General features: G+C 40.9%; 2 protein-coding genes across 6 annotated transcripts in view; one reads left to right on the top strand and one right to left on the bottom strand.

Annotated features, from left to right (window-relative positions):
- Window positions 1–1934: 1934 nt before the first annotated feature.
- On the top strand, window positions 1935–13683 carry fam168b (family with sequence similarity 168 member B). Of its 3 annotated transcripts, none has more exons than XM_042338988.1 (8): window positions 1935–2029; window positions 3501–3601; window positions 5764–5881; window positions 6412–6495; window positions 6987–7129; window positions 7347–7533; window positions 8529–8654; window positions 9104–13683. In XM_042338988.1, the coding sequence occupies exons 3-7, from the start codon at window positions 5812–5814 to the stop codon at window positions 8639–8641; spliced, it is 597 nt and encodes a 198-aa protein (XP_042194922.1). In that variant the 5' UTR covers window positions 1935–2029; window positions 3501–3601; window positions 5764–5811; the 3' UTR covers window positions 8642–8654; window positions 9104–13683. The 3 variants fall into 3 exon arrangements, with proteins under 3 accessions (XP_042194922.1, XP_007885351.1, XP_042194921.1); XM_007887160.2 differs by having other exon boundaries at window positions 1935–2114; window positions 7347–7521; XM_042338987.1 differs by having other exon boundaries at window positions 1935–2114.
- The window catches only part of ankmy1 (ankyrin repeat and MYND domain containing 1), an 18437-nt gene continuing 15623 nt past the window's right edge, over window positions 11550–14363 (bottom strand). For all 3 annotated transcript variants that reach the window (XM_007887179.2, XM_042338985.1, XM_042338986.1), the window contains one exon: window positions 11550–13983. In XM_007887179.2, the coding sequence (XP_007885370.1) occupies window positions 13892–13983 (92 nt within the window). In that variant the 3' untranslated portion in view covers window positions 11550–13891. The remainder of the gene's footprint in view (window positions 13984–14363) is intronic.

The raw sequence follows: 14363 nt of genomic DNA, 5'->3' as shown, positions 1-14363 counted from the left end.
CTCATATGCGAGACGACCTTGGTTCGATTCCCGGCAGGACAAAACGTTGGGCAAGTTTCCTTAATCCGCACGCTTGTTTACCTAGCAGTAAATAAGTTGTTAGTCGATTGACAGATCGCTTTTCTGGGGTAATAATTCCTTCAAAAAAAAATAATTCGGTCACTCAATCCACGACTTTGTGGGACACTGCTGTGCACAATTGTCTGCTGCAATTCGCCCATAAATATACAGTCAATTCACTTTACAGTATATTGTCAAGCATTTTGAGATGTCTCGAAGATGTGATAAGGCGCTATATCAAATGCAAGGATTATTATTTTATTATCTTTTAACTGCTGAATTACTGTTGTGCATTTCTTGAATTTCTGTTTTCTTGTCAGATTTCCAGCAAATGCCCGTGTCTACTTGTCCCTTCCACTTCTCCATTATGCTTCCCCTTTATATTTAAGTCATGAATTATTTTAGCAACATAGGAAAAGGAGGAGGGCATTTGGCCCATAAAGCCTTTTCTACCAGCCTTTTGTTATGTCATGGCAGATCTTTTAGTTCCATTTTGTCTGACTTTTCTCTATGCTACTTAACACCCTTACTTCCCAAGTGTCCAATTTTCTTTTGAACATCCAAAATTGATTTTGTCATGATCAATATAATTTGTGACTTTACAATATATTCTTGGGAAGTGCTTTGAGACGTCTCGATGATGTGCTGAGGCAATATATTAAATACGAGGATTATTATTATTATTATATTGTTGCTGAGGTTATGTAGTGCTTACAGGCTCCATTCTGAGTGGAGTGTCTTACACTCTGTTCTCTGACTCCCCTCACAATGCCCCGAGAGGAGGTAAGGAGCGGGGTAGCGGTGGGGGGTGGTGTCTGTGTAAACACTCTCACTGCCCTGGGGTGGCAGAGCCCTGTGAACACTCACTCTCATTCCCCTGGGGGTGGAGTAGGGGGTGGGAGAGGGCAGAGCCTTGTGAGCCCTCACTCTCATTTCCCTGGGGGGGGCAGAGCCCTGTGAGCACTCACTCTCATTCCCCTGGGGGTGGAGTGGGGGCAGAGCCCTGTGAGCACTCACTCTCATTCCCCTGGGGGTGGAGTGGGGGCAGAGCCCTGTGAGCACTCACTCTCATTCCCCTGGGAGTGGCGTGGGGGGGGCAGAGCCCTCTGAGCCCTCACTCTCATTCCCCTGGGGGTGGAGTGGGGGGGGGGGGGGCAGAGCCTTGTGAGCCCTCACTCTCATTCCCCTGGGGGTGGAGTGGGGGCAGAGCCTTGTGAGCCCTCACTCTCATTCCCCTGGGGATGGAGTGTGGGGGGGCAGAGCCCTGTGAGCCCTCACTCTCATTCCCCTGGGAGTGGCGTGGGGGGGGCAGAGCCCTCTGAGCCCTCACTCTCATTCCCCTGGGGGTGGAGTGGGGGGGGGGGGGCAGAGCCTTGTGAGCCCTCACTCTCATTCCCCTGGGGGTGGAGTGGGGGCAGAGCCTTGTGAGCCCTCACTCTCATTCCCCTGGGGATGGAGTGTGGGGGTCAGAGCCCTGTGAGCCCTCACTCTCATTCCCCTGGGAGTGGCGTGGGGGGGCAGAGCCCTCTGAGCCCTCACTCTCATTCCCCTGGGGGTGGAGTGGGGGGGGGGGGGGGGGGGGGCAGAGCCTTGTGAGCCCTCACTCTCATTCCCCTGGGGATGGAGGGGGGGGGGGCAGAGCCCTGTGAGCCCTCCCTCTCACCCCCCGGGGTGGGGGTGGGGGGGGCAGTGCCCTGTGAGCCCTCCCTCTCACCCCCCGGGGTGGGGGTGGGGGGGGCAGTGCCCTGTGAGCCCTCACTCTCACCCCCCGGGGTGGGGGGGGGCAGAGCCCTGTGAGCCCTCACTCTCACCCCCCGGGGTGGGGGTGGGGGGGCAGTGCCCTGTGAGCCCTCACTCTCACCCCCCCGGGGGGGTGGTGGGGGACTCTCTCTCTGGGCCCCTCCTGTTTTTTTTCTTAGGTGTGAAGTGGCGGAAGTGACGTGCGGGAGGTAGGAAGCGGCGTTGGTTGGTAAGTGCGCAGCAGCTGCGGGAGGTGAGAGCCGGAGAGGAGAGCAGAGCCGCACCGCCAGAGCCCCGCCGTCGGTCACCTGCAGGTATCGAACCCGCCCCCCCCACCCGATTACCCCGCGTCCGGGCCCACTCGCTCCGCCGGGCCTTTCTTTCGACTCTTATATTAATGTTCGCCACCACAGCGAGAGAGAGCGAGCGAGAGAGAGAGAGGCCTCTGAGTCGGGGCCCATCCCCTTGGAGTCGCCGCTCAGCTCGAGCTCCGGGGTACAGGGGACGGACGGACGGACGGACGGGGGCGGGTGTGTTGGGCGCGCCATAGGCCTCGGCCTCAATGCCCGGGCGGGCGGGCGGGGTTGTTGCGGTGGCCGCACCGCCGCCTCCTCCCTCCCTCCCTCCCTCCCCCACTCCCTCCCCCCATTTTGTCATTGTTTTTATGCTGCGATTCTCGAGGCTGTGCTCGGCCCTCCTGCACTGCACTGCACTGCCGACCGACCGACCGAGGCTCCGGAGGGGCCGCGCTGACAGGGCCTCTCCTGTGCAAAACAAACAAACAAACGCGGATCAAATCCTGGTTCCCCAACAGTATAATGATACTGACGATACGCGAAACCATTTTGCTCACCGGGGGAGTGAGTGAGAGGGGGCGGTGGGGGGGAGTGAGTGAGTGAGGGGTGGGGGGGAGTGAGTGAGGGGTGGGGGGGTGAGTGAGGGGGGCGGTGGGGGGGAGTGAGTGAGGGGGTGGGGGGGGAGTGAGTGAGGGGGGTGGGGGGGGAGTGAGTGAGGGGGGAGTGAGTGAGGGGGGGAGTGAGTGAGGGGGGAGTGAGTGAGGGGGGAGTGAGTGAGGGGGGGGGTGTGAGTGAGGGGGGGCGGTGGGGGGGCTTTACGCACCGACTCCCGTTAAATGCTACAAAAATCCTGTTGGGGGGTCCTTTCGGTTCGTGTTCTCATCCCCGATCTCAACTGCCCAACAGTGAAATCACTCGATCCTTCTGGTTCTCGACCCGATCGCCTGATCTGTAAAACGTCCATCTTTGATTCCAGACACTTGTTATGATAGTGCTGCATCCATCAAATCTCCCTCCGTCTGTGTGTCTGTGTGTGTGTGTGTGTGTGTATAGATAGATATGTAATTGACACGGTTTACTGGTTCAACTATAACTACATTATGCTGGTGAGAAAATACCTCTCCCCCACCCACACCCCCCCCCCCCCCCCCACACACACACACACACACACACATCCCAGTTTTTGAAAGAGAGCTCGTCCTGAAATTAAAATGTATTAATAAAGAAGTGGGAAAACGCGTTCCCCCCCACCGTTTGCTTTTCAAACTGGAATTTCGGTCCTGAGCTCATTGTTGGTTTTGGAAAGATACTGAACCTCCGCGCCCCCCCCCACCCCCCCCCCCCCCCACCCCTCCCCCGCCACTGCCACCTCCAAAAAAAAAATGTTGTTTTTGTACATTGTAGGAGCTCAAAAATATACCTTGTCTGCTTCGCTGCTGATTTCTGCTCTGTATTCCTGAGTTCTGATTGGAAGAAGACCAAGGGTGGTGAGAAAGTGTGAGTGGGTAAGTACCCAAACTAATGTGAAAAGTCATAGATTTAAATTCATATTATAATCCGGAAAACACAGAATAATACTATACAAACCTAGCTGGACTGATTCCCCGCTTTGGTTTTCTCAGTGTGCTCTCTTAGTTGAGGGTTGTGTGAGAAAATGGCATTGCTGAGGTCTGCGAATGCAGAGCTTAGATCACAAATTCAATGAGTTCTCAAATTAAGGAGATATTTCATTTTTTTTTAAAGTTATCACAGCCATGAAGGCTCTTGTTCAAAAGAGCATTTGATCAACAATGTTAGCTACCTGCCAATAGTGCTGCAGTACAATATGATCCAAATTGCATTTGGGTAATTGAATACAATATTATTGACTTTCAATTGGCCCATATAGTAATTCTAAAATTGTACATCGCAATAAACGGGCAAATTGTTAGCCTTGTTTCTCTTTTTTTTAATTTGCACAAAAGTTATACTGCTATCAAAAGCCTATCATTCAGTAACACAAGGTAGTTTCGCTTTGTGAATGACTTGGCTGAGATGAGAAATTCATTGTATGGTTAATTGATTCCAATCTGACTAAAATATGCAAAATCTCACTGGTTTCTCCCAAGCAAAGCAGTATGGCTCAGCTCTGTATCCATTATTATGAAATTGGCTAAATTTATAATGGAGAACACTGACAATGGGTCATAGTATGAGCAAAGCATTCTGCTGAGGAATGGAGTTTGTGGAGTATGTTTGTATTTTGCTTGTGCCATGTCCATGCCAATGTACCTAATGCATCTAGTGATAACTGTATTACAGTGAGATTGCTGAATGGGATTGGCAACTTTGGAGCGTCTCAAATTTTTTAGCCTTGGTCCTTAAATTGGGAGAAAATCTATTTAAAATTGAACTCAATTGAGAATTTTAAAATCTCATTCTTGGCATTGCTGCAGTACTTGAAGCATCTTTGAGTGTTTATTTTAATAGGTATGATAATTGCTCCTTTTCCATGATTTTTTAAAAAAGTGGTTTGTTTAATTTCTAGGTTATAACCAAAGTGAACTTCGGTGCTGAATCTAGTTGGTTTTTGTATTGCATAGTTATATGCCAGATTCATTTACTCTACTGCAAAATTGACAAGACAGAAATCCTGAACCTGTGGTGTACTGTACAATGATTTCATGCTTCATGCTCTGAATGATTGGAAGCCATCTTTGTAAGAACTCAGGAAAAGCATCATCATGTTTTATTAAGTGGAACTACCAAATCTCTTGGGTTAAATGGAATTTCACCTCGTCTTTTGCACGATGCATGTATTTCGTGACTTGCAGATATTATAGAGAAGTGTTCAATTTTTGCATTGTTATTTGAGCATTGACTTCCATTTGAACTGTTCAGAAAGACTGAAAACACTTTGAAAATAATTCAAAGGGTTGAAAGGATCAGATTTACCTTGTCTCCTAAAATGAACACTCGTCTTCAAAGTTTCATTCTTTGACTAGTTTTTATTTTTATTCTCTGCAATCGATACCTATTCAAATTTACCTTTATTTGGTAGTAATGTGACTCTAAACTCATCCCATGGAAAGTTGATTGTAAATTGAATTTCATAGCTGCATAACTCATGGGAAATATATTTGGGGATAAAAATATCTTCTATAATTAAAATATTTTATCTGTCACAACTAGAAATATTAATTTCTTTGATTTTTTAAAAAAAGATATGTTTGCTTCCTCCTGCTTAAGTCTCCTCACCATACCCTAGGTTATATATTGAGCGAGTATTCTGATTCCAGTCCTCCGATGCTGGTGTGTAAGAACGTAAGCTTAGAACAAGAAAAAGTCTTTCAGCTTTTCAAACTCATTCCTCCAGAGCATCTTAAAGCTGTGGATTTTCCTCCACCCTGTGAAGTGTTGGGCAGTCTTCATTCCTTCAGTAGGTCGACTCAAACTTGAAACATGTTCACACATTATATCATATTTAAGAATTGTTTAATTGTTAACAATCTTATCAGTGTGATTTCTTGAAAATTGGCATAGTGCATTTGGCTGCAACGAGGGGAACTATATACAAGCAGGAGCTCGAGGGAAAACAAGAAATAATGCATATGTGTCTGTAGTACTTCAGTATTTAAATGCAGTCTATAAACTGACATTCATAATGAATCTGGATTATTTATTACAGCAGGAGTCACCGAGCACTGTAACTGTTAGCTAGCTCCAACTAAACATCATGAACCCGGTCTACAGCCCAGCTCCTTCAGGGGTTCCCTATGCAAATCCAAAAGGAATTGGATACCCAGGTAAATTGATTACTCTTTAAATAAGTACAATCATACCAGTTACAACAAACTGTTGTAATAACTGATATTTTATTCTTGGTTTTTGACAGATGTACACCATGCCCATTGGTTCACCTAAATAATAACACGACCAATAAGAATTAATAAGACTGACTATAGAGAAGCTGAATTAACATGTATCATTAGTGAGGCCTGAATGGTTTTGGGTGTCCTTTCACCTCTGGAGCTTAGTTCAAATCCAAACATTGATGGAATTATGCCTCATTTTCTTTCACCTTGTCCTCTTTTAATTCAACTTCAACAAGTTAGTTCTTGTATTCATGTATTGCTCTTAGTCCAAATTTTAAAAAAAATTCTGTTTAAATCATTGATAAGAGTTCTGGTACTTTGAACTGTTTTCTTTGACCCTGTCTTGATTTTTTTAAAAAAATTCTTAAGACCCACTTCTTGTTGTACTGTTTGTTTATATTGTAAAACTGGTACAATTCTGTTAACTTAATCTACATGTTGTTTTCGTTCTTACAAAATAGCAGGTTTCCCAGTGGGCTATGCTACAGCTGCTCCTGCTTTCTCTCATAATATGTACTCTGCTACAAATCCAGCCTTCCCGACAGGTATTGTATCTAGTTTATACCACTTTAACTCTGCCTGATCACTTGTGTGTCATAATTCAAGCATGTGACATAGTACCTTTCATCTGGGAAGAAGTCTTGAAGTGTTTCACAGGATTTACTGTAATGTGTAGTGACTTCTTAGATGAACGATACACTACTGGGGTTCACTTGAGTCCCACATAAAATGGTAAAATAACTCAAACAAGAATGCTAGAGACACTATTAGTGTTCTATTTTTCAACTTTTTGATAACTTTACCATGTGCAGCTTGGAGGGTGAAGCAATTAAGTAATGCTTGTATTAAAAGCAATTATTGATGACCCCTTTAAGGAAGATTTTGTTGCTGCGTTGTCCAATTTGAAATGTTGCTCTGAGCTTGAGCTGAGGTGAGTGAAAGAATAGTGAAAATAAAGAAATATTGATTGCCTATCAGAGACCACTTTGCTGAATTGACCAGTGAAATGTTTAACCTTGTGGGTTCTTTGTTTTAGGTTATACACCAGGCACACCTTATAAAGTGTCCTGTTCTCCAACCAGTGGAGCAGTGCCCCCATATTCCTCCTCTCCCAATCCATACCAGACAGCAGTATACCCAGTTCGAAGTGCCTATCCACAGCAGAACCCTTACGCTCAGGTAAGGCAAAGGTCTGATCTGAGCAAGATTAGTCATGATTTGGCATCAGTTTAACCAATGCTGTGTTGACAGAATTTGGAGGGGATAAGGTTTACAAAAATGAGTAATTTGGGGTACAACTTAAGACTGTATACAAGATGTGTATTTTTTTATATGTGTGTATATACAGTTAGTACTCCTTACACTCAACCTTTAATATTGTCATTTTTGTTAATAGCAAGGTGCTTTCTACACACAACCCCTGTATGCAGCACCACCACATGTAATTCATCACACCACAGTCGTCCAACCAAATGGAATGCCTGCTATGTACCCTCAGCATATTCAACAACCCAGAGGAAATGGTGTTGCCATGGGAATGGTAGCTGGAACCACTATGGCAATGTCAGCTGGTGGGTATCCGTGTAAGAGAAACTATTTTTCTGGATTATAGAGTTTCAAAGATATAAAGGCTTGGGGGTTTAAGACTTTAATGGCACTAAATGTGTGTACCACAAAATGGGGTATTTGGGAAACCTAAAGAAAATTGAGTGTTTTAAAATTCGACGTTTTTTAAAAAAAAATCTATTTGTTCTCGGTAGCTTGCTTGTCCTATTATTAGTACACTTGATTTGCCGCTAGACCTTCAGAGCTTGAATTTCACTGAAAGGGCAATTTAAGGACTTTGCTGAATGAGCAAGAGGAAAAAGGAGTAAGCCAATCATGCCCTCGACAAACATCTTGTCCAAGCGACATCTCAGAGCCCTCTTGATTAAAATTCTAAAGCATTTTTTAAGCAATTTGATAAATGCAGTATCTAAAGTGGAACACAATATACAGTTCTAAGACCTGGGATTGTGTTTTGGCGCACGGTTTGTGAAGCTTTTTGAACTGATTGAATAGAGCTCTGATTTACTCTGTTACCTTTACGCAGGCTGTTCACATTGGCACGAGTTGACATTCACAGTATTAGACTGTATGACTTGTATCTGTAGAACTTTTGCAGGTCAAAGAACTCTTGATTTCCTATTTGAGGAAAGTCTGTGGACATTAAAGATATTTATTGTGATCTTTTCTCCTATGTTTTTATATTGAATGTATATTTTATAAAATGACAAATTATTGGTTTCCTTATACATTTCTGCTCCTCCAGTTGAGCAGAATTTACAGAAAAGTTGATTTTGTGAAATTGTGGGAACTTTGTTTTAAAGAGGGAGGGAGATAAAGGCTTCCTTTGGTTGATGTGTTCTATAATTCTAGCTTTAAACTTTTTCAAACTCTTCAAATTCAGTTTTTGCATTTTTATGTTAAAACGTTTTCTAACTCTTGTATTTTGAACCAAATTCAACATTTTTAAAAAAAAACTTTTAACTCAAAATTCAACAATATTTTTTGAAACAAGATTTTGTTTTCTACACAGGCACTTTGTTGACAACTCATTCCCCGACTCCAGTCGCTGCTCATCCAGGTTCTATGCCTGCTTATCGGCCTCCAGGAACACCTACCTACAGCTATGTACCCCCACAGTGGTGAACAGCTAGTTACTGTAAGCATTTTTCTTTGGCTGTTATGAAGCATTAATGTCCTAGCAAGAAATATAATGCTTTGAGATGTATAGACCTTCTGAATTTGGAGTTGGACCAAGAAAGGGCAGACATTGAATTTAAGGAATATGCAATCTGCTGTATTTAGTCAGATCTGCTTGCTGCTTTGACCTTGGTTTTTTTTTGAGTATTGAACTTTCTGAACCACAAGGGGATGTGAAGAAGATGTGCTATGTAAAGGGGATGTTGTGATTTAACATGTTGAATTCTTACTGAGAAAAATCAGAATTTGCTAAACTTATGAATGTTGTGCTATTAATTGATAAGAAAACTATACTTTACAAGATGCTCCCAACATTAATGGCTCACTCTGGTAAAATGCCAAAAATGGGGAGTGGAGGGAGGTAATTATCAACACTAACGTGTTTTCAATGCACTTTTTTTTACACAGGTTTAAAGGTGGGAGATATGCAATCAAACAAGTCTTAACACTTGGTGCTGATTCCCACATGCCTCCAACCTGAACCCCTTCCTTCCTGAACATCAATACTCTCAACACTTGCCAAACACTACCAAAAAACAGAAGATTATCATGGCTGCATATCTTGCATCTTGGAACTCAACAGTACTCCAGTCTGATGGCAAAATCTGTTTTTGTGGACTGTCTTGCAATTTTATAGATTATACAAAAGGGAGTATAAGTATATTTGGATTCATATCTAGTTCAATGCATGTTACAAAATGCTTGCTAAAATCTACCTTCAGTGACTAAAGCAAAACATCATATGCAAAATCCAAAGGAACTGAAAGTGTTTTGCAACTTTCAAATAATGCAGTCTATATGAACGTAATGTTCCAAAAGAATAGTGGAAGTGAATTTCTATTACATGCCAGAATACAACCTGATCTGTTGTTGGACTTGCATTTTTAAGGGTTAGTTACATTTCTTTAGTCATTGTATTCATTCCCAACCTCAGATAGGCAATGCATTTACTATAGAGCACCTGGAGGTGATACTCCAGTGGCGTTAAATGAAGCATTCAGGCATTGACTTGACAGTCTTCAATTTAGACGACATTAGGTTCGATGTTTCAATGAAAAATAGGGGCAGAGATTAAAACAAAATGATGAAGGAGATGTGTGGCCATTTTTAAAGATGGATCTGGAAGAGCAATACAAGTTGAATTTTTCTTTTTTTTAATATTCCACGTAAATGGAATGTTCCAATTTATAAATTCCTCTGACTTAAAACATGACGCTTGTAATTTTGTAGGTTTTTAATTTGACAATCTTAAAATATTTACCTGGCCCAAATCTTACATTTTTCATGTTCCATGAAAGTCTAAAACTACAATTACCAGTGCAGAAAATATTTTGGCTACTAAATTTTGCATTTTAATCCTAGCAATACTGTTCTTGATGGTTGCATTCCATACTTTTCAATGCTTTCCAAAAACAACGTAATGAAACATTTTCCTTTTTTAAAAACAATTTATGCACTCATTTCTTTTATAGAATAGGGGTGCTGTGCCTCAGTTTGTTAGCATGGAGGGTGCTTTGGCTACTGTTCCAGTTATGAACACTCATCCTCTAAATGGGAGTATATTTGTGCTTTTCTTTTTATATTAAAAAAAGTCCTTAGTTTCTACATACATTTGTTCAGGTTCAGAGTTGATTTTACTCCAGTTTGTGGATCATACAGGATAGCTTGATTGGTAAAGTGAGGTTGAATAACTCAAGGAATTATAACATGCTTATGAGTATTCAAACTAGTATAAAACCAAAGGAAGCTGATTTCATTTTAGTTGTCTGCTTGTTTAAGGAATCTCTATATAAAATGCCATTATCAAATACTATTCTCACAGGGTATACATAGGAATGACTTGGCTCCAAAGCAATAGCATTTGTTGTGCAGTGAAATTTTCATCCAATTAGCTGTTGGTGAAACCAAAAAAAGAGCAGATCTTTACTGGCTATAAAATTATCAAAGCATTTACCTTTTCCTTTCATCATCCTATCCCACTTCCACTGGCACCATACAAAATTCACTCACCAAAAGGTTTCTATTACTGTTGCCTCTGGCAGTACTGTTCTTGAACTATGTAGTAAACCAACTGTGTGATTCCTTGTGTTCAAATGAAAAGTTTTTTTTGGTTAACAAGTCTCAAGATTCTTTTATGACCTAAATGCTGTACAACAATTGTCACTGTAAGGTTTTCTCATTTTTCACAAGTTTAACAATAGAAGAGAAGCTGATTAAGTAAAGAAAGCAATATTACCCTCCTCGAGTTTCAAACCAGTTTAAAGAGAATGGTTGCAACTCTGAGATCTGTTAGCCACCTCAAAAATGGTTAACTCTGAATATAGGTACAAAGGAATACAATTGTCTTAGGAGTACAGCTAAGAGTATTTGATTGTGATATTGATAATGCAGGTAGTACAGTATCCTGCATTGCAACTTAATAATATATGTACCTGACATAAAGGGATCCAACCTTCAGCTGTCTCTGTTCTCTCAATATCGGGCCTCATGAGGAAAATGGTATCGATTACCAAATAGTTTCAATGTAAAGGAATGGATACACTAAAATTAACTAGAACAGTAACAATTATCTGTTTTGAGTTATTTATGGTATCATGTTTGATAGCTAGCAAAAGGATATTAAAGGAGATCAAGCACAAACGTGGTCTTATCACTCTTAATCTTTTTTTACATTAATGTTATGAGTGGTTTAAGATGATTAGAATTTTATTTAAAATACTCCTACACTAGTTCTTGAGGAACATATTGCTGTGCAGCTAGTGGGGTTACTCCTTGGAAGTGGAATGATCAAGCTATCTTGTAACACACTAAGGAACAGTAAAGAATTGTAGGTAAAATGTGTTTATAGAACACGCTCAAAGCAAAATTCCAGCTTGAAACACATCTGATACTTACTGTATGTTCTCTACCCAAAATTGCCAAAAAATCACAGAAAATGGAGATTTTCAAGCCTGAAAAGCTCCCAGTTTAGAAAAGCACTGAAAGTTTTGAGGAGAACATTGAGCTCTTTCTGACCCTATGTTAAAGTAGTTTCAGCAAGTAGGAATTTGATTTTTTTTTTATCTTTCAGTTTTACTTTTTGTTTTGGTTAAGAGGTCATCAATTGTATAGTCCTAGATTCCCAAATAAAATGGTGTCCAATGTGCTAATCTCTTAAATCCTTTTGTAAACTGATGTACACAAGACTGTCAAACAAGTGTAGCTGAGCAGAAGAGGTGATTTTTATTGTTTTTAGGCAAATATGTGCACACACAACCTATGAAAATACTGCATTTCTGCAAGTAACATTTTTGCCAAAATGCCCACACAAAACATTGTTATTTTAGCTATAAAAGTGCAAAGAAGCCAATTTAAGAAAAATTCTAATGAGAATAAAGACAGTATGTGTGGTTGATCTTTTCCGAGAGTTTACAAACTCAAACTTGGATTCGGTGTTTTGTGCTGGAAGACATGAGATAAAAGTATTGACAATCCAGAAATTAGTCAGTCTATCAACACTACTGTTAACTAAATTCTGTTAAAATTGATTATAATTCCCTCTGCTCTCTTTCCATATATTCCTATATCTTTGCTCAACCAATGCACAGCACTGCAACTTTCTTAGCATTTGAGGGGGTGCAGCTAAGAGCAGTATTGTAGGTGTATTGATTAATGTGAATGTTCCAGTGTGCCACAACGTAGTAAATACATTTTGATCACTTGGCTGTATTTACAGGTTGTATGATTCTACAAAAGTTAAAATGGGCAACTAAGTGACAGCACAAAAGTGCTGTGGTGATATCATTTGTTTTTTTCCATGATGTATATTTCAACAAGAAGGTAATGGGTGCTGAGGTGAATAATTGGCAGTGAAAAGCTTTCATTTGGAATGTTTAACATAAAGCATTATTTGAATTAAGGAATTTTTTCATATTATAGTACACAGTGCAGTACATTTGGAGACCCTCAACTATCACTCTAGGCAATTTTAATGTGCCTGCTTTGTTTTTCAAAAAAAAAACTTGGCTAGACCAAAATGTTTTGTTGTATAGATTCAATTAACTATTTTGGAGTCAGCTTTTTTTAAAAAAACTAAGCACACTATCACTTTTCAAACAGTGTTTAATGTTTCAGTCACTGACTCACATTCTAGTCCATTACTAATTTATATTTTGGCTGGATTGGTGGGGGAGGGAGAAAGATTAAATTTTTTTTCCAAGATTTCAGTCTGTTGAGCACCTGGAAATTTGAGGTTAGAATTTGGGTGATCATCTACCCTGAAAGAGAAGGGGGGGGGGGCAATGCAGAGCTCCTGCAGTTTGTAAATTGAGGAGAGGGACGGGAAAATGGCACTGTTGATCCAGCACGTTTACAAAATCTTTGCACCACTTATGCCTGCAATCATAACTGGCCAACGCAATCTTAATTGACCACCGATATAAGCACACTTAGTAATTAGGATGCCTGCAGTAGTAGATGGATACAGCCTGAAATATTACCCTGTCTGAAATTGTTTATTGCCTTTTGGTTTACAGAATTTCACATTGTGAGTAGATTGTATTTGGTGTCTGATTGTTGTGCCGTATGATAGCCTTTCTGTTCAAAAATGCATGCAACTTATAGGTACAATTGCCCAATTGAGTTTTCCTGCTCATTTTTGTTACTAAAAAGGCACTCTTTTTTTCTTAAACAGAAAAAGCACCCTTTTTGAACATTATGCTTTAAAGTATTTTACTTTGGTACTTACTACTTAGTCTCAGTCAGTGTTGTCTTCCAGCAACCTGTTTCAAATCCTCATTTTACATTGGCTAATTCATCAACCACAAACTCTTATCATTCTGAGCCAGTTCAATTATGTGTAAATTCATACATTGGTATTTTTTTAAAAAAGCAATCTGACGGTAGGTGAGCTCGGAGATTTAAAAAGAAACTTCAAGGCATGTTATTGTAACAAGAATTGTTATGTATTATTACTTAAGTTTTCAATAAAGATTGACTTGTGCTACTTATTCCTTAGTTTGATTAATTTATTTTACATGCCATTGAAGTTAAAATAGTTGGGACAATGTACTGCAAGCTACCTGTGCTGTGCAAAATTTTAAAGGCTTTTCATTCCTGGAATTGACAGGTATTGACACCTTATGCCTTTGTTTGCAAGCACAGATTCTGCCCCCTAAAACAAAATGCGTAAAGAAATGTCATATATTCAAAGATACTTTAATTAAAGCTGTAGTTATCTATTGGGGGTTTCTTGGTGACCTTCTGCTGCTGTTCCCCACTTGTGTCTTTCTTTTTGATTTTTGGTTGAGCTGGAAATTGATAAATCACAAAAGTAAATGTTTTTTTTCATAAATGACTTCATAAAATAATCTTGGCATTTGGGGCCCTTTTCACATCGTGAGGACATCTCAAAGCACTTCACAGGATATATTATAAAGTACAGTTACTCTGTAATCTCTAGGCAAATCAGTACTGATGTACAGTAAACCCCATCTTACTCCAGGTATCTGGAATTCAAACCTGATAGGTCTAAGTCCGAAACCAATTTTTTTTTTTAAAAATCCATGGGTCTGTGTTTCTTGCTCTTTATCATCCAGTGCATTTGGTGGAAAGCCTTAATATGTGGTGGATGTTGGATGAGTGCTGTGATTCGTTTACCCCCCTCCTGCCTCCAATATTAAAAGGCCTG

The sequence above is a fragment of the Callorhinchus milii genome, unplaced genomic scaffold (genome assembly GCF_018977255.1).
Source record: "Callorhinchus milii isolate IMCB2004 unplaced genomic scaffold, IMCB_Cmil_1.0 Scaffold11, whole genome shotgun sequence".
Taxonomy (NCBI): Eukaryota; Metazoa; Chordata; class Chondrichthyes; order Chimaeriformes; family Callorhinchidae; genus Callorhinchus; species Callorhinchus milii.
Note: the sequence above shows the minus strand (reverse complement) of the source record. Positions and strands in the feature narration are given on the sequence as shown.